Genomic DNA, 20,720 nt, shown 5'->3' with positions numbered 1-20,720 from the left:
GACACAGCACCTCCTGTGAATGTAAATACATAACCGGTAGTAGACTTCCGGTTATCTGGATGACCGGCATAATCCGAATCCGTGTAACCATGCACTAATGCATCCTGTTTGCCAAAGCAAATGCACAAATCCTGTGTGCCCTTCAGGTATCTCATGACACCTTTCACTGCTTCCCAATGCTTCTTGCCAGGGTTGGCCATGTATCTAGAAACCACTCCCACTGCAAATGCAATGTCCGGCCTAGTAGCAACCATGGCATACATGAGACTGCCACAAGCTGAAGCATACGGAATCTTGGCCATATCAGCCCTGTCACTATCTGACTGTGGGCTGTCCATAGCACTGAGTTTCACATATGGAGGCAAAGGAGTACTAGCTTTCTTCCCCCCGTCCATATTGAACCTCTGCAAGACTTTGCCAATGTATTCTTTCTGAGACAAATACAACACATGCTGATTTCTGTCCCGAAGTATCCGCATACCCAAAATGTGATTTGCATCACCCAGATCCTTCATGTCAAAGGTCTCATGCAGCCTCTTTTTCAATGCATCCATCTCTTTACGAGATTTCCCGGCAATCAACATATCATCAACATACAAAATGAGAATCAAGAGACTGCCATCCAAAGCTTTCTTGGTGTACAAGCAGTGATCTATGTCACTTCTCCTGAATTTCTGAGATTTCATGAATGTATCAAATTTATGATACCATTCTCTTGGTGCCTGTTTGAGCCCATAAAGACTCTTTTTCAGCTTGCATACAAGCTTCTCTTTTCCACTCACTGCATAACCCTCTGGCTGCTGCATATATATCTCCTCATGGAGATCACCATGAAGAAAAGCAGTCTTCACATCCATCTGAATCAAGTCCAGATCATCATGCGCAACCAAAGCCAATACAGCTCTAAGTGTGGTCATTTTGACCACTGGAGAGAAGATCTCATCAAAGTCCACACCATATTCTTGCTTGAAGCCCTTAGCCACTAACCTGGCTTTGTATCTTGGCTTAGCATCTGATGCAACTTTGAGCCTGTATACCCACTTGCATGGCAAAACCTTCTTGCCTGCAGGCAAAGGCACCAACTTCCATGTTCCATTTTTATGCAGAGAATCCATCTCTGACTTCATGGCACGCTCCCATAGAGCTTTGTCTGCCCTCTGTAAAGCCTCTTTATAACATGAGGGCTCCCCACAGTCAGTAAGCATCAAATAGTCAACCCCTGGAACAAACCTGTCAGGGGCTCTGGAGGGTCTTGTGGACCTCCGTACCCAATGACCATCATTTGCAGGTTGCTGTCCAGCCTGCATATCACCCATTGGTGGCTCCTGTTCCATGCCATAAGGCTGAAATATCATGCCCGGTATCTCCTCCAACTGTGGTATATCCATAGGGATATCTTCTGCCATATCTGGCTGTCCATTTGGACCATTTTCAGCACCATTTAAGGGCTGGTTTTCCTGCTGTAATGGCTGATTTACAGCCCTTTGTTGTTGTCCATGATGTCCATCATCATCAAAGATGACTCTGCTAGGCTCCTGTTGCCTTGCAGGCTCCTTATACATGCATGTTTCATCAAAAATGACATCATTGCTGCGTATGATCTTTCTATTTATGGGATCCCAAAGTCTATACCCCATTTCACCTCTGTCACCATATCCTAGGAATATGCATTTATGAGACTTAGGATCAAGTTTGGTGCGCATTTCCCTGCGTATGTGCACGTACGCAACGCAACCAAACACTCTTAAGTGCTTGTATGACGGAGGCTTCCCTGTCCATACTTCTTCTGGCACTTTCCCACCAAGCCTCGTGTTAGGTGACCTGTTTATAAGGTGAACGGCTGTCATAACAGCTTCAGCCCAAAAACCATGAGGTAATGCAGCATGTGACAACATAGAACGGACCTTCTCCTGAATGGTCCTGTTCATCCTCTCTGCTGTCCCGTTTTGTGGAGGATCATAAGGAGTAGAGAGCTCCCTCTTGATGCCTTTAGCATCACAAAAGTCCTGAAACTGTTTGGACGTATACTCTCCACCATTGTCGGAACGCAAAGCCTTCAGTGTTTTGCCAGTTTGATTCTCAACAAGAGCAACAAACTTCTGAAACACTGAGAATGTATCACTCTTCAAACGAAGAGGATAAACCCACACCTTGCGTGTGGCATCATCAATAAAAGACACAAAATATTTTGCACCTCCCAAAGAAAGCTGAGGCATCTCACATACATCTGTATGCACAAGCTCTAACTGAGCATCTTTCTGTCCAAGAGCTTTCTTATGGGGGCACTGTAGTTGCCTACCATATATACAATGCTCACAAAACTGAAAACTTGAAAACTTTAGAGAAGGCAAGTAACCCAAACGAGACAATTGCTCCATTCCCTTGACACTCATGTGTCCCAACCGGCTATGCCACATAGAAATTTCCGGCAGCTCGGTTGCATTTACATTAGCATGGTGACAAACACCTGCATGCATGAAATAAAGAGTGTCCACCTTAGAGCCTCTGGCAACAACCAGTGAGCCCTTACTAATCTTCCACTTTCCACTACCAAATGTGGTAACATAATCAGCATCATCAAGCTGTCCAGTAGAAAGCAGATTCTTCTTGATCTCAGGCACATGCCTGACATCATGGAGCATAAGCTGTGAGCCATCTGAAAATACAAGCCTTACATCACCTCTGCCAAGTATCTTGCATGCATGGTTATCACCCAAATAAACCACTCCTTCATTGCCAGCAGTGTACCTGACAAACAAGTCTTTGCAACCTGTGACATGAAAGGAGGCACCTGAATCAATGATCCATGAGTGCATACCATGACCACCTGTAAGAAGTGAATGGGCATCAAGTGAAGACGTAAAGAGGACCTCATCCTCACTGCCACCTGCATGTGACACATTGATTTCTTCGATCTTGACTCCACTTTTGCCCTTCGGCTTTACATCTTTGGCTTCATCCTTCTCTTTGTCTTTGCCTTTTCCCTTTTCCTTTTGATCATTTTTCCATTTGTAGCATTGCTTTTTGATGTGTCCCTTCTTGCCACAATAATGGCATTCCAAATCCTTTTTGGAGCGAGACTTGCTCCTTCCCCTTTCTTGGCTTTTCCCCCTTTGCTGGGATCTCCCACGTGCATTCATTGCATTTGACTTGCCAACAGAGTTGTTTTTCCTGTTCATCTCTTCTTGAAGAAGAGCACCCTCAACATCTGCATATGACAGCATAGCATTCGAATTGCTAGTGGCTGTCCTGAATGTGTCCCAACTCTCTGGCAAAGTGCATAACAAAAAAGTGGCTTTAAACTCATCGTCCATTGCCAACTTTTGATTGATGACCTGGCTGACAATACCATTAAACTCATTTAAATGGGCTGTCATAGACGCCCCTTCCTTCATCTGAAGGCCTATGAGTTTCTTCAACCAATACACTTTGCTTGAGGCACTTTGTTGGGCATACAAGTCCTGCAATCTCTGCCACATTCCCCAAGCTGTCTTCTCTTCACGAATGCTGAAAAGTAATGAGTCTGACACAGATAACATGATAGTAGATCTTGCCAGCTCATCCATATCTTCCCACTCTTCAGCCGTAAGAGAAGCGGGCATCACACCCCTTTCTTTGATAGGCTTGTGCTGCTTTTTCTGAAGCAACACATTGTAGCACTGGGTTTGCCAAATGTCATAATTCTGCGAGCCTTCAAGCTTCTTGATGTGAAGCAGTGAAGAGCTCTCACCTGTGGTTGCCATAGCAATATGCAACCTGTAAATGCCTGACTCCCTGCAAATGTGCAAACACTGCACCAAAAGATGTGCAAACACTGCACCCAAAGCACACAAAGTGCTCACAAATGTTCTCCCAAGCTTTATCTCCCACTGCGGAAGCAAGAATGCAACTTTTCTCCCACTTTTTGTGATGAAAACACCAAAATCTGGTTGCTGCAGATTTTGGACAGCACCTTAAATGTGCTCTTTTGCCCTTCCAAAGTACTGTACAGCAGTACTAAGCGCTCACCAAATGATGTACCAAACCTGTACCGGCAATTTCAGCAGCTGAATTTGAACCTTTTGATCACTCAAAACAGTGTACAGCCATGTCAAAACATGCACAAAGCTGTGCCAAATCTGTACCAGCAGGTACAATAGCAATAAATGCTCTCCTGGCTGTCCAAATGAGTGAAAATCAGACTTTTACAGTCCTGTACACTGCATACAACAGTTCCGAACAGAAATTGGGCAAAAGCCCCTTGACTGCAAGCTGATTTCTGAGGATTCAAGGCATAAAAGTCTTGCCTGCTGCTTTGCCAAGCTCAACAAGCATACGAACTTGAAAAGCCCCTTGATTTGAGATCAATTTCTGATCATGCATGGTACATTGACGCACATGAAGGCATCCAAAGTGTTCACGATGCTTCCCCCTGGCCACATATACATCAAATACATGAAAGCCCCTTGATTTACAGGCACATTGAGTGCTTGTAAGGCATCAGCACATTAACCACAGCATCAAATGCGATTGCCTGCATGCAAATCAACTCAATCGGCACAAAAGCCCCTTGATTTGCACTGCAATATGCTGCAATTTGCTGCGATTTTGCCCAAATGTGCGATTTTTCACATCATACAGCATGTATGAGTGCTTAATTGCACAATTACATCAAAAGCCCCAAATTTCGACATCCAATTTCCTGCAAATTGATCCTGATTTGACCAATTTCCTGCAAATTTATCCTGATTGTGACCAATGTCACCCAATTTTGCCAATTTTGCTCAAAAATTGAGCAATTGGGCACCTGTACCTGCTCAATTGATTTAATTGATAAAAAATTCGCAAAAAATTGAAGGCAAATACCTCTGAAATTTCTGAATTTCTCTGATTTGCAGGTTGATGATTTGGTGCTATTCTGCAGAAAACTGATGCAGATAAGGGACTCGCTTTTCCTGTGACAAACCCATTTCAATTCTGGCCAGCTCTCAGATTTATCAGAGGGCTTGTACTTGAATCACAACGTGCACCGCCTCCATAGCTTGAAAGCTTATGAGGCGTGTTCATTTGACAGAGCAATGTTGCTGGCCAACACGACTCAAGGTGACCCAGGCTATGCATTCACACTCAAAGACACGAAGCCGGTCTCTCGCCTGCCTTTTGCGTAGCTGTTGTGCGCCCTGTATCTTCCGCCATAGCCATGTCTCTACGACCCAATGCTCGCGCAGATGCGCGCAAGAAGGCATACAAGATCTTTGCAAAACGCTTGGCGTAGATTGACGTTTCCTTTGGCGCCTACGCTTTTTGTGGCTACCAACGCTAACACGACGTGCGACTGTTGTCGCCGACTCAAAGTTGCCGTGTTTGAGTGATTTGCTCACGCCTAGTAGCCAGCCGACTAGCGACTAGCGCCTTGCTGTGCGCTGACTCGCCTCACACGCCTGAAGTCAATCGCTTGTTGCTTAGTGCGCCTTCTACACGTTTGAGGTCGACATGCTGCTTGCTTTGGACAGGGAAGAGAAAGGCGACCAGAATTCAGCACGACCAGTTGATGTAGGCGCCTCACCACATTCACACGAGCAAGCCTGCTTGCACAGAGATTCGACGGGCACCGAGCTCTGATACCAGTTGATGGGGAGAAACCTGAATTAGGGTTTAGAGTTCATTCATGGGAGACATACACAGAGAAGCAAGGGAGAGAGAGAGAGAGAGTTGTGGGGATAAGTCAACTCATCAAGTGAGTGTGTGACTCCCCTATCACACATGTATATTGCACTAGTACACATAGTGCACTTAGTACATTAAAAGTACTAAGTGTACTATGTACTATAACTTATGGGCTTGTACACACTATAAGGGTGGGCATAGTGCCTTTACCCCAACACTCCTTGGCAATCCTTTTTCTACATTCATCAATGTAATGCCGTGGCTTCTTGCAATAGTGACACTTTTCCTATATCTTGGGCTTGCATACATCATTCTTGTCTTTGTTTGATGGCTGTCTGGAATCAGCCCTAGGCTTATAGCCACCCAATTGTCAGAATATGCAACGGTGATGATGACAAAATCTGAGAACACGAGCAAGTGCATTGCAGAAAAACGCAGCAATGGAGAGAGAGGCGTGTAACTCTGCTATATACACAAGATAAAATCCCGAAACAAGATACAAAGAAGTGGGGGGCCATGGTGTTATTTGATATGGCCCGATATATGCAGTCGGCCTGTAGAAGAGGCAGCCGACAGCCTGTTGAAGTCACCCGATCAGCATCTGCTCCAGTCGGCCAGCCCCAAATGGACAGCATGCACACATGTGGAGTCGACCTGCATCTGGACCATCTTGCCAACACAGGGCAGCCTCCCACACCATGGAAAAATAGGAAAAAAATGGGGAAAAAATATGGTGAGTGGGGAAAACTGAGAAAACACCTAATTCGGGCAGGCACACCCACAATAGAGGCCCTGGTGTATATGAGATGACTTCTAACACCTCCTCTCAGCTCTTGGATGTGGAACCAACCCCAGGGAGCTGGAGTGCCGTCGGAGCATAGCATGAGGTAGAGACCTTGTGAGAAGGTCGGCCGCATTGTCCTCCGTCGAACAGTAAAGTAGCAAGATGTCACCAGCCACGATCTTTTCACGAACAAAATGCCTCTGGATGACCGTGGGTTCCACCAGTGGAAACACAATCCTGCCAAGTAACCTCTGCATCCTCACCACCTTGCAAGCAGCACCACGAGGAGCCCGATACTCTGCCTCTGTCGACGACAAGGCAAAAGATGGGTGCCTCTTATTGCTCCATAAAACTGCTCCTAAGCCAAGGGAAAAACTATAGCCTAATGTCAAGGTCCTCATGTCTGGCTCTCCTCCCCAATCTGAGTCACTCCCTCCGTGGAGTCTGACTCCATCCATCAATCCCTCTCCTATGTAAAAGAGTCCAAGATCCTTCGCATGCTGCAGAAACCACAAGATACGCAATCTTGCCTCCCAAAGAGTCCTCTGCAAACATGAGCTCAACAGCCTCATCAGGAAGCTCCCGTCCGGTCTGGTATGCATCAACCAAATCAATGAACCATTCTGCTTCCGAGTCAAAGATCAACACCTATTACGGTGGGATGCCAAGTCTTGGAAACCTGCTGAAGACCACTCAAGGCCTTCGGAAACTTGTAACCAATCCCTTTGAAACCGGAACCATAAAGCATGGAGAATGTGCAACATCCACCTCCACCTGCAAGTAACCACCTGCCACCTGCCTGGCCTTCCGATACGTCCCCGTGGAAAGAACTTCCTCATCTATAGGGTTTCTTTGTCCCGAATACTACGAGACATCAGAGCATAGGTTACCTGTAAAGTTTCCTCTGATTGATGAACACAAGAACTACCAACATCTGTACTGGAAAGTTCCTGCCAACTGCTGCCACATCAACTGGTAAGCCATCCACCATCTGGTCCGGAAAAACCTGCACCTGCAGCGTATCCACACTTAAGTGGCCATCACCAGACTGCCACTTATCACAAAACTGAGGACTTGGGAGAGAGAGTGCTGAAAGTTTGTAAATTCCATTCTCCACTCCACCTTCCCAAACTACCTGGCCTGTTGCTTTGTCCCGGAGAGCAACAAAATGCTCATCAAACTCCACCCGTATGCCAGTCTTGCAAACCTGATGCACTGACAACAGATGAAAACCAAGTGATGGAACATACAACACCGGGGAGGAATGCTTCCCCCCTCTGCCATCGGGAAGTGTCTCCAATCTGTCCTCACTGTGAATTGGGATAGTGGATGTATCCCCAGTAAGAATGTGACCAGAATACCTACAGAGATCTTGTAAATCCGAACGGGAAGGAGTCATGTGCCTGGAAGCACCACTGTCTAGAATCCACTCCCGAGTATCCGTAGTGGAGAGTCCTCCAACCTCCTCCTTGCACGAAGAAAATGAAACACCGGTGTCCATAACCTCCATGTGCACAAAAGTTGGAGTCTTCACAGTTGCTGCTGAGGATTCTGCACCCTTCTCGGTGCTCCGCTTGGGACACTGCCTCCAATAGTGGCCTTTCTCGCCACAATCATTACAGGTCCTTTCTGCCTTGAGTTTCTCGCGGTCTAAGTCGGACATCTTCTCAGAAGACTTCTTCGATGAAGCCTTACCTTTGCCTTTGCCCTTGTTGTTATTCCGGCCTTTCGACCGTTGGCCAGTTAAGGCCTCCGAACCTCTGCCCTGTGGAGGGTTTGTGAATCTTTTCTCTTGGTCCAAGACCATGGGCACAAGCTCCTCCCATGTAATGGTGTTGAGCCTGCCACCACTGGTAATCAAAGAAGAGTAGAAAGTTGAGTACTGAGAGGGCAAATGCGATAGCAATGTGATGGCCATATTCTCCGATGATATCTCCTTCCCAGCCTGAAGAACTTCTTGCTGAAGAGCCTGTAGCTTGTTAATGTGCTCCCGCATCGTCAATGACTTTGCAGGGTTCATAACCCACATCTGTACTTCCAAGGAAATCCTCTTCATGGGCGATACCCTGTTATAAAGAGAAGGCAAATGCTGTCATATACCTCTGGCCAGCGTCATATGCTTTATATGATTGATTACCTGCGGTGTGCAGTTGAGGAAGATGAATGAACGGACCTTGGCATTGACACGATCCCACGACTGTGCCTGTGCCTGTGCCTTGCGGTCCTTCCGAATCGAGGGTAACTCCCCTTCCTCTACCTCGGGCCGGGAACCCCAACAACAATGAAATCAGCAAGGTCATAAGACTCTAGAACAGATTCCATCATTACCTTCCAGATGCCATTGTTATTCCCGTCCAACTGACGGTCCACTGGGAATGTGGGGAGTGTCGGGATCTTCACATGCTTCTCAGCCATCTCAAGTAAATCTGCCATTGCGGGGATGTAACTGAAAAGGGTGGGTGGGTGGGAAAAAAAAAAACTTAAACCTGCAAGTGGCTGTCCAGCAAATCAGCCCGCCTTCCTCTTGCTTCTTCTCTTCCCGAACAGTCCAAAACAGTCCACCAATCAGCAACACAACAGTCCCCCTCGTGCTCACACAATTCCCAAGATCTATCAAAGAGCCTAGAGCTCTGATACCATGTCAGAATATGCAGCGGAGATGATGACAAAATCTGAGAACACGAGAGCAAGTGCACTGCAGAAAAACACAGCAATGGAGAGGGAGAGAGAGAGGCGTGTAACTCTATACACAAGATAAAATCCCGAAACAAGATACAAAGAAGTGGGGGGCCATGGGGCCATTTTATATGGCCCAATATATGCAGTCGGCCTGTAGAAGAGGGAGCCGACAGCCTGCTGAAGTCACCCGACCAGCATCTGCTCCAGTCGGCCAGCCCCAAATGGACAGCATGCACATGTGTGGAGTCAGCCTGCATCTGGACCATCCTGCCAGCACAGGGCAGCCTCCCACACCATGGAAAAATAGGGAAAAAATATGGTGAGGGGGGAAAAATGAGAGAACACCTAATCCGGGTGGGCACACCCACAGCAGAGGCCCTGATGTATATGTATAGACAGGAGATGACTTCTAACACCGATTTGCCTTTGCTCTTGACATTTGCCACAAAATTTTGGATATGATAGAACTCATGGATAAATGCTAGGTTGGCATTAGTCTAACATGCTACAGAAGCTTATTCGGATTAACACTAAGCAAAGCTGAGGCTAATGCTAATCCTTCGTAGCAAGCACACAATAGAGAAGACCAAGAAGACCTAAACTACTATATATTGCCAAAACATGAATATATACAAATAGTACCAGATCTATACTAAGATTGGTCGTGCACATCTGTGCATATCGACCATGCTATGCAAGTCATGCTGTCCTCCAGCTGAGAATGAAGACGGCAAATCTGATGATCCACATGGTTTAGCTCTCTAGTCTTTGAATGCCCTACAAATGACCCTAGAGTTCCCTTTGATAGTAGGCCCCAAAAAGTGTGGTGGGCTTTCCACACGTGGGCACCCTTCTGTCAAGTATCTGGCTGCCCAAAACTGCAGTCCATCGGCACAAACACAGCTTCTGATCCTCCCCAAAAGGCAGCTGCACTGGCAGGACATGTCCATGGCATGCACATGACAATTAGAACTTGGGCCGTCGGTTCTAACGATAGACACATGCCTCTAACCTATGTGATATCATTGTGTAGTGTGCATGATTCATGACACAGTTATCATGGCTACATGGACACATGCAAGGACTAAACATTTATCATCTTAAAGCTCTTGTTGAGGCTATACCTGTGACTTAACTAAATGAAGTGTAATTGGGCATTATTCCCAACATTTTTGATAGGGCCGTACCTGAATCTCTTGACAGTAGTGTAGGTCAATGGTAGAGTTTCCATTAATGTTCTTTGTACACAGTAAGTCTATCCCTTTGATAATCTAGCATAGCTAAGGTCAGGTTCACAAAGGGGCACCTGTCCCTCTAGGAGATTGCGTCAGCACAATATTAGACAAAAATGTTGGTCAGTTGGAACCTGTGCTCACAAAGGCACGATGCTAACTCAAAGATGCACAAGCCTGATACTGTGTTTGGCCTGGACAAGCTGTGTGGAGAGCAGACATCTGGCAAAATTTGGTTTTGTCAAGCAGCATGCTGACAGTCACTTATCTTTCCAGCTGCCCTACCAGGATCTGTTGAAATTTATTGCAGGGTTTTTTTCACGTCTGCCTCTTGAGAACAGTCATGTGGATCAAATTGAATGTGTGTGCAGCATAATAATGCCATCATTACGTTGCAAAAACTCAATGCCCAAATAATAGTGCCACGGACCAATAGTGCTATGTCAATTTGTAAACCTTTAAAATGTACATCGATTCTCCACACATTTGATTGAATGTATTGGTGCTTGTTTAGAGATTGAGTAGTAACCATAATCTGGATATCTTTCTTTCGTTTTTTTCACTAGGATTTGTTAAAGTCCTCAGACGTGCACTTTTGAGTGCAGTTATGGGCGGGACAGTGTGGAGCCTGTAGTAAAGCCCGGTGATGCTGCATTGGTATGTGTACTCGCATCATTGAAGTGTTTCCAAGTGTGGCATCTTTCTTCAGCTATCATGTTTCACTTTTGTTGTTACAATGGTATCCTCTCTCTCAAAGTTTTCTTACTCGTGGACAGGTAGCCATCAAAGCTGTAGCTGCGCTTTTAAGGAAATTCCCACAATTGACTGACCGTTTTTAAGGTGCTGCACCCAAGAGTCATAGAGATGCACTAGCATGCACCGTGACCTTCATGTATGAGAATGTACATAATTTCATCATTTCAATAGAACATGGGGCGCTGTCGTGACCTGCCTTGATTGTGAAGCCCGTCTGATGAGCATGATTGAAAATTTTGTTTTTCCTTTCTTTTAAATTATGAAGGGTTGTACGAGTCCAGAGGCAAGATGTCATGGGCTCAAAACAGGGCAGATGCCTCCAGCTGATGCAGACCCCCTTGGGCAGCTGGATGGGGGGGGGTCTACTCCCGTTCACAAAGCAATAATAATAATTTAATTAAGCAATGCTCTTGAGAAAATGTGCATAGCCCAAACGATCAGTGTCCCAACCAATCATCACCATGGGTTAAATTCCGTGTCCTAGCACTCTCTGTCAGTTGTCCTCATCTCCCAAGCAACTTTGGCAAAAAAAACTATTTCCTAGTCGTGTGCATTGGCTGTTCACAAGCTGTAAAAAAATAAAAAACATAGACTAAGCCTTGGTTAGCTATCAGGAAAGACAATTGGTCATTAGTCTGTTGAAATCTTGTTTGATCTGAGGGAAATTTTATTACTATTATTATGATTACTATTTTGCAATAGCTTGGAGGCTTGGGTGCTACCGTTCGTACTAGATCTTGTTGTTGGCAAAACCTATCTTGGTGAGAATAGCACTAAAGAAATAGCAACACAAAAGGCAGTAGGCTAAGGGAAATAGAGCATTGGTCATGACACTTCATATGCTGTCGACTTAGCCCAGTTGGTACGTTGGCAGGTTGGAAATCTGAGGTAGCAAGTTGAATTCCTATCGGTATATACAAACTTTGTCAAGAATCTGCAATGATGGTGAAAAAAGGCATGGTGGTGGACAATTGTTCTTCAACAGTAACAAGTGACTATGACATTTGGCGGGCCCTTGGGTTTTATGGGCATGCCCTTTGGGAAAGTGGGTGTTAATTGCTTTTCTTTTTGATCCAAGTCACATTACCTCCATTGATCCGAGTACATGGTTGGTTAGATTGTATAATTTAACAATCCACATGGTTAAAAAATATTTAGGTACTTTTTTCAAGAGTTAAGGAGGACAACCATCATTTGCACAATTTAACTTATTTGGAAGGTAAATTGCACTACATCTCTAATAAGGTCATAGGTAGGCCGAGGTGGAGAGTTTACATTAGGTGAATACAATGCCGATTGCAAAGAGCATGGAATGAAGAGACACTTAATCATTGCTCATGGTGTGGTAGAACAAAAAAATTACACTTACAAAGTTAAAGTTGGGTGGAGACTAAGTCTACTCAAAGCCTTATCTTGTATTCGTAATAGAACAATAGTTTCTTTTTTTTTTTTTGTGTGGAAGGAGAAGCATGGAAACATATTTGCTTTTTGATAGGCGTCACCCATGTTTTCGAGCATTTTGGTTGTAAAATATTTGTAAAATTATAAAATGCTTGTAAAAAATTACACAAAAAAAAACAAAAAAACTTGCTATATATCACTAAACTCGTCAATTTTAAAGGAGAAGGGTACTCGTAAAAAATCAAGCATATATGGAAAGAATAGAGAAAGGCTTCGTTTTTTCGAAAGCTAAAGATCATCATCATTGTTCAAGTCGAGAGCTTACCTCGGCCTTATTAAAGCATTTGTCGTTGGGCCTTGCCTTAGAGTTGCAATCCGTAACTTTTCGTGTGCGTGTGCTAGCTCATCTATCGTGTCCTCACTTCATTGTCACATCAGAATGCGCCTTGTCCAAGGGATGAAGAGAGGACTCTTAGTGCCTAGATAGTGGCAAGAAGAGATGGTCCTTTGTAATGGTTCTCTCTCACAAAAGGTGGAAAAAGAAGAAGCTAATGCAAGAGGGAAACCTACAATCACATCTATCCAAACAAGCATCCATCAAGCAAGTAAGAACACAATAGCATGCAAGCAAACAAGAAGAGGGAAGAAGGAGAGCTCACAAGAAAACTATTGTAAGGGAATGATTGTCTCTTGCTTATTGTAAAATTTTTTATACTAGGCTAGCCAAACTTAAAAATGATCCGATCTCTATTATTAGTCTTAAGCAACTAAGTTCGTAGACTTTTCCCATTTGACATTAAGCATATGGTAAGGCCACTTTATATGCTCTAGCGATGTCTTACGACAGATAAGTGTCCGTTCACGCGAGTAAGATGGGAAAGCGTCTTACGGTAGGTCATGTGGGTGAAACCATGTTAACCAACAGAGTGGTTAACATACTCTCCTTCCTAATGGTGACCACGCTCTCACATCGTCCAAGTCGGTGGTGAAGCTGCTGGGATGGTGTGGATGGTCTAGGATACGCCATGGAGTTGGTGGTCGAGGTTATGTGGTTAGTTCAAGACCGATCCGCAGCCAAATCCAATGAAAAGCGAAGGGTAGCTTTGGGTAGCCCTGATGGCATACAGCTTGTCGAGGCAGCATGTGAAGTGATAAGCAATGTAGAGGTGCCTTAGGCTAGGTCTTTGTGGGTCGTGAAAGTGATGTGGACCATTCAATAATGTGAGGGAGTTAGGAGAAGCGATCCACACCCTGTGTTGGGCAAAGTGAGTGCTAAGATCCCATGAAATGATTAGCATAGGTAGACATGGCATCTTGGTGTGCGACACGGTAGTATGCCCAGATGGGGCTTTTGCTTACAAATACGTCGGCCAGGGTGAGGTTATGTTGGTTATTGAATTAGGGTCGAAACAACAGATAGAGGCATGAGAGCTTGTTGGAGGTATCTAGAAGATTGAGGGTTCTCTAGGCAATGGGTCGTACAATGGGTCAAGCTTGCGCTCGCCATAGTCCCCCCATCTAGAGATGTATTTGGAAGGTTGGCGTTGACGAGGTTAGTTGCAAGTGCATGTGTTGGTGTGTGACATGAGATGCGAGAGTGAAAAAATTATGCTTTCCATCATGAGATATGCTTTCCATCATGAGATATGCGGGTGACGTGCATGGGCAACGAGGTGAGTCAATGTGTGCACTTCTCCTCTCCAACACACATGCTTTCTTGGACTCTCTTTATTGCTTTCTTCGACATTTAGTTGACATCTCTATTCTTGGGGAGTTGAGATCCGTAGTGTGTTAAAGGCATGGTAGTGCGTTTGCGCAAGCTTCACCTATAGCTATAATGGAGCTAAGCAGCCTTTGTGGCTCGATAGACTTGGCGTTATCGAGCGCTCAGGCTAGACAGGGTGGATTGAATGGGTGGGGTGGTCAAAGACAAAGGCATGGAAGGTTCCTGCTGCTGCTGATTGTAGGATGGTCAGTGGTGGGTCCTACCATGGGCTTGCATTCGCCATGGTCCCCCATCCAAAAATGTACCTAGAGGGTTGCCGATGATGAGATTCAATGTAAGTCCATGAAGGAATAGTGCCTATGTGTCTCTTACATGCAGAGCCCGTGGATATTAGAGGTGGTATGCATGGGCATTGGGCAAAAGGTGGGCCTATGTAGAAGCTTCTAATGATGAAAACTCTATTCGACAGTTTTCATTTTGTTTTCTTCAACTTACATATGGTTTGAGATAGGAAATCGGTAGTTGATGTGTAATGAGGCTGGTCGATAAAACAAGTGTGCTGAGGTTGGGTTGTTCATGAGAATGGAAGAATTTTAAGACACCCAGGTTGGCTGGAACCTTGGTAAGCTGCGAACTATGAGTGGCTTTTTGGACATAGCCAAATGGATCTGGGTGCATTGTGAGCCTCTTTTTGAAGTGTTGGTGGCTCTTTGGTCTTCTTGCTAGAAGGATGGCGATGTTAGCTAGAAGAACAGAAGTAATACAAAGCTTCCGCGGCTTGGGGATGAAATTATGGATTGCTAGGCAATGCCGACCCTGGGTGTGCGGCATTGCTTTGACCTTTTTGGCATGTTGAGTTTTTACAAGAGGGCAAGAAGTTCCAAAGAACTCTAAGACGATAAGGATAGGTAACCATTACAAGAGGGTTTTACAAGAAGGCATGTGAGTGTATATTAAAGTCCCAAAGGAGTCCTAAAGGACTCTACGAGGACGATGAGGACTGGCCAACCATTACAAATTATCTTCTCGATGTTGTGGTCCTTATTACTAGATCACAAAGAAGATTAGTTATGTGGCTTTACCAATTAGCATTACCTCCTGAAATGAAGATTCACCCTGTATTTCACATTAGTCGTTTGAAAGAACATCTTGGTGAAGGTGATGAGGTTATGCTAGTGGAGCATATCCATAACCTTGAGGACATGATGATATATTCCTATGGAGGAGCCCAAGTTGGTTATGGATCAACGTACTAGATGGTCTCAGCATACCATGTATTTTGAGTTGGTTCTAGATCAACGTGCTAGACAATCTTGGCACAACACTTGATCAAATAGTAAGGAAGGTTGTTACATCCCAAGGCAAATCAAGGTTAAGACCTTCACGTTAGGTTAACCATAGCATATGGGTAAGGCATCTTAAGTGGGGGTTAGTAGCTTTTATGAGACATGTCATGTGTTATATTTGGCTCCTAGTTTATAGGAGGTACATATAAGTAAATTTATGAGTCAATTTGAGGAAGAGCTCCTTAGACCTAGATTTGAGGTTTTGAGACTAATCCATGCTTACATTTTGATGAGTGTGTACTAGTGGTATGGGATGCCAAGGATTTTGCGTGTGGAGCCATGTCTCAGATGCTACTATCCCCTTGTGCTCAAAGGTAAGCCTGATGAATGGCTCTATGGTGTTGGGCGGTGAGCAAGATGCCTAGTCTATGTCTGTTTTCCTTTTTGCTTATTCTTGGTTGCAAGGCCTCTTAGCCCAACCATAGAGCCTAAATGACCCTATGGTTGGGAGGTGACCTAGATGCCTAGTGTATGTGTGTTTTCCTTTTCATTTATACTTGATCATAGGTTTTGTTAGGTTGGGGGCTTTACATTGGTATGGGTGCCAAATTAGCGACTCTGCCTTGGTTTGCATTATCTCCTCTCAGATGAGGGATCTATAGGTGGGCCATCAAGGGTTACTAAATTTTATGAGGCACGTGCTATATTTGGCTCATGGTTTATAAGAGGCCTATATAAGTAACTTTATGAGTCAGTTTGAGGGCGAGCTTCTCAAACCTAGACTTGAGGCCTTGAGACTATTCCGTGCTTACATCCGCCGATGGGTGTGCACTAGTGATTGTTGGAATTCATGGTGAATGAGAGAGAGAGAGAAAACAAAGAGCTCAACACACTTTAAAGGTAGAGAGAGTGGAGAGACAAATCTCATATATATTTATTCAATGCGTAGCCAACCTATTTATAGGCTTGTAGAAAAAATAATTAAAAAGGAGATTAAGAGATAATCCCTTTTACCTAATCCAAAAGTGCATGAAAAAGAGCACCTATTGCCTAGAATGGAATGCAACGCAAAAAGGACTATTTTATATGCTGTAAGATTTCTCCCTCCAACTTTTGAGGTGTACAGGTGTAAGAACCTCCCCTTCTGATCTTGTAATTATTCCCCTCTTTGAAATAAAAGAAAGATTCTGATTTACCCTGTTTTGACCTAGAGAGAAAATATCTAGAGAGAGAGGTAATCCAAAATTGAGATATTTTTGGATATAAAAATCCTCCTAGTGTCTAAAATGGTTTCCCCTGAAACAGAAATTCAAAAAGAACTTTCCAATGTGCATTTGGAATTAATTGAAAATAAGTATAAAGGACCTTAGCCTAAGGGTCTAGATTTAAAAAAAAATTAGATTATGGTCCAATTAAGGTTCCTATGGGGCCAATAGGATCAATCCAAGTGTGGGGAGGAGATAAATCCAATTTATAAAACAAAAATACCCAAAAATGAGTAAATACCCACTTAAGATGAAGAGTTGACTGAGTACAAGGTTTATTAGTAAAAAACTATGAATATTACTAAAAAAATGAGATATTTTGGGTATAATGATTCAATTTTGACACCTTGGTAAGGAGAAGGGGGCTCTTCAAGGAGGTGCCTATTTCACATGTGTGGTGGAGTTTTAAACTCAAAAATATTGTGATATTTTTATCTCTCCTCTCTCCTGGATCAAATCCAACCAAATCAAAAGGGAGCCAAACTAGGTCCAAATCTTGTCCAAATTCAGCCAAACTGAACCTGGAAAATTCTAGAAACTAGTTGGAATTGGTTAGAGGCCTCCCTCACCTATAAATAGATCCTTAGCCCTTTGTAAAAAAATATGAGAACTATACCATGCCAGTATTATACTGAAATAATGATATTTTCTATTATCCTCTAAAAATCCTCTACAAATTGGAGAGATTGGAGTTTCTCTCTCTCTTCAATCTTCCTTGGAGTCTTCATCAACATACCAAACCAATTGATTGGTTGGGGGCCTCTACATTGATTAAAGAATCAAGCAATCTAGGAGGTAAAGTGTGGTTTATGGTCTTTTTTTTTTAAATCTCCAAATGTTCTCTCTTCTCAACCCCTCTCAAGCTTGAGAAGCATTCAATTGAATGGCTTTTTAATACAATTGAAGTTCTTTAATGAATTGTAGTGATAACACACAAATTTTTATTTATGCTTAAATTAAATATTTTTTTTAAAGCATGTCTCTCTCTCCCCCAAATAATGGTCATTCCTATGACCTATTCTATATTCAAATGAAGCTTCTCATGAAGCAATTCTCTAATCTAAAAGTAATTTCTATGCTTGTCAAATTGAGGCCAAATAAGTGGCATTTTTAATGCTTTATGCTATTTAATTCATGAAAAAATTAGGAATCAAGTCCATAATTGGATACTCATCCAATTAATGGTTATTCTATCATATGATATTACTAAAGTTTATGTTTTCAAAATTATTGAGAATTATCAGTAATAGCAGCGAAGCTATGGTAAAATTTTTAAAAAATTAACACATAAATCATTTTCATTCATAATATGAAAAGATGACTTCCTACCATATTCTAGGATTAATCATCCTAGATTAATTCAATGATTCTCATTATAATCATGGAAAAATTGATTTTAATTGTTTATGCATAAATAGTTAATTAGAAAAAAGAGGAGTTTCTAGTAATTTATTTTTATGTTAAAAGAGTAATCCCCAGAAATCCATGTATTCCAATAAAGTAAGAAAAATTGGGATGCTAAAATAATATATATTTTATTTAAAAATTAAAGAAGGATTTTAGTTAAATTTAAATTATGAAAGAGGAATTCCCACCATATTGGAATTCAAATATATAAATGAGGAAAGTGTAATTTTTAGCATATTGAAATTAATGGATATTTTATTTGAATTCAAAGATGAATTTTAGATAAATTTATTCTACCTATGAGAAATATTTAAATGGTAAAAGAGGAATTTCTATGACATTTGGAATTCCATCATTTAGATGGGAAAAGAGAAATTCCTAGCATATTGAAATTAATGGGTATTTTAGATATCCACACGTGCGTCGGGGAAGACATTGGAACAAGGAGTAAGAGTTGTTTTCTGAAACCGGGCATGGATCTGGTTGATTGACCTTGTTGGTCCTCAATGGATGAGTCCATGGCTCTTTTATATGGATCTACTGGTTGATCTTGGTAATCTTCAACGGAGATTCCATCTTGATTTTTATAAGTGAATATATTGTCGGGTACTATGAGCTAGGAATTATCGAAAAGGCCCCTGAGGGACAGGTGGTGAGCGTTTTGGTTGCCAATGAGACCATAGGTACACCGATGAAGAAATGATTGGAAATTAGGATTCAATCGGATATTTTGAGGGATTATGATCAGTGACACTATGGTTTTATTAAATGATTGTTTTAAAGATAGTTGAATCTGTGAAAAAGACAATTTCATATTGGGTGTGTAAGTGTGTGACTGGCGTTAAATTTGCATGAATATCCAGCTAGGGGGCTTGGGAACTCTTTTCCCTGGTACCCGGGACAAAACCTAACTAAATTCCTAATTGGATCCCATCACTACAGTGGTTGGGCGGTTGGCTATCCCATGGGACTGGATGGGGTTAGGCTGGACTAATGTATCCGTAAAATGAGACTCAATTCTGTTATAGTACGATAGATGTAGTAAATCGCGGAGAGTAATTGTTCTATGGAAAAAGAATCAATGGTTGTGCCTCTCAATGGGTAAAAAAGCGTTGGTTTCTATGATCCAAGTGCAAGTTTCTTTCTTGATCTGACCAAGTGACTCACAGGTTCGGTCGGATCAGTTTGGTCAGTAATAATGACCCTGACTACGTTAGAGTACAAATATTTGTACTCTGACTACGTTAGAGTACAAATATCCTTGAGGAATCGCCCGTGCTTTACGGTAGGGGGAAAGTCTTTCCGGGTTTAGTTTTTGAAGAACCAAGGGATTAGTCTCTTGTCTGGATATCTGTGGTGGGCGAGGCCCGGAGTGAAGGATCGTGCCCTGCACAAGAAGTGCTACTTCCGCTGTGCTAGCACCCCCGAATCCGTTGCGCGGAGGGGGTAGGGATCTTTCAGCTGGTATCAGAGCGAATTGACTAAAGTGGATCAACTGAAAAGCCAAAAATGTCAAAAATTTGTGAAGTAATAGTAAAAGGTTGTAATTATGTGAAAATTCATAAAATTGAAAGTGGGTCTTTAGATGTACCACAATTGTATGAAAATCCCTAACTTGCTTGAGACCTAGTCATGATGGTATTTACCTTATAATTCCAAGGACCGTGACTACCCGTATATACCAAGGGTATAACTGTAGCTCTTTACTGGCAGTATATACGAGTAAATCTAAGACCTTGAAATTATAATTAAAAATGCTATCCAGATGATGAATTTGAATGTGGTTGCTATAATTTTAAAACTTTGGTTAAGAATTGATGAGTTGATTTGGATTCTGATTTGAAAAGAAAAAAAAAGATGATTCCTGAATTTTGGTTGAAAAGCGATTAGTTGAACAAAGCCACAATGAGGATGAATGGGACGAGTCCTTGTGATGATGTTCGTATAACTGGAATGACGATAATGACTTCAGCAAATCACTACGAGATTAGTGGATTGTGCTGATAGATTGCTAGTGTTAACACTTGACCTAGTGGATCCAGTTAAGGGATGACAAATTAAATACCTGCATAACTGAAACTTCCATGGAGGAATGTTCAGATGGAATTTTTGGTCTGATGGACCATTATTGTGTTAAGAATATGAATGATATGTTCTAAATGAATTGTTATCTGATAATGAGCTGTATAAGGGATCTTTATCCCATGATTTTATGGAGAGCTGACCAATCTAAAGAACCCCAAAATCAGTTGGATCTAAAGTCGCTCGCATTTGAATTGAAAATAAAAGGACTTAACAAGAATTTTCGTATTGATAGGACCATGGATCGAGGTCGTTGTGGTAGGAATGATAACCCCCAACTCAATGAGGAAGAGCTGGACTTGGATGTTTGTAAAACTCTTCATAGATCGCAGCAGCCTGGACCTTTCAAGGGTGAAGGGGGAAACTTGGGCGAGACTGTGGAGAAGTGGATCGAAGCAATGGAAGAGTACTTCGATGTCACCGGGTACAATGAGAAGAGCAAAATGGCTCTTGCAA

The 20,720-nt window shown here is 42.8% G+C and overlaps 1 protein-coding gene across 3 annotated transcripts in view; it reads left to right on the top strand.

The window, feature by feature from the left end:
- The window catches only part of LOC147617809 (uncharacterized), an 84,115-nt gene extending 71,860 nt beyond the window's left edge, over positions 1-12,255 (top strand). The window contains exons 4-6 of one of the 3 annotated variants that reach the window (XM_086776069.1): positions 10,947-10,998; positions 11,118-11,181; positions 11,972-12,255. In XM_086776069.1, coding sequence (XP_086632195.1) covers positions 10,947-10,998; positions 11,118-11,180 — 115 coding nt within the window. In that variant the 3' untranslated portion in view covers position 11,181; positions 11,972-12,255. Of the gene's footprint in view, positions 1-10,907; positions 10,999-11,117; positions 11,309-11,971 lie in introns of those variants that run through there. The other 2 variants (XR_015262260.1, XM_086776066.1) reach the window with 2 other exon arrangements.
- Positions 12,256-20,720: the final 8,465 nt, after the last annotated feature.

Source organism: Cibotium barometz, chromosome 36 (genome assembly GCF_041138505.1).
Source record: "Cibotium barometz isolate CiBa-2024 chromosome 36, ASM4113850v1, whole genome shotgun sequence".
Lineage (NCBI taxonomy): Eukaryota > Viridiplantae > Streptophyta > Polypodiopsida > Cyatheales > Cibotiaceae > Cibotium > Cibotium barometz.
Note: the sequence above shows the minus strand (reverse complement) of the source record. Positions and strands in the feature narration are given on the sequence as shown.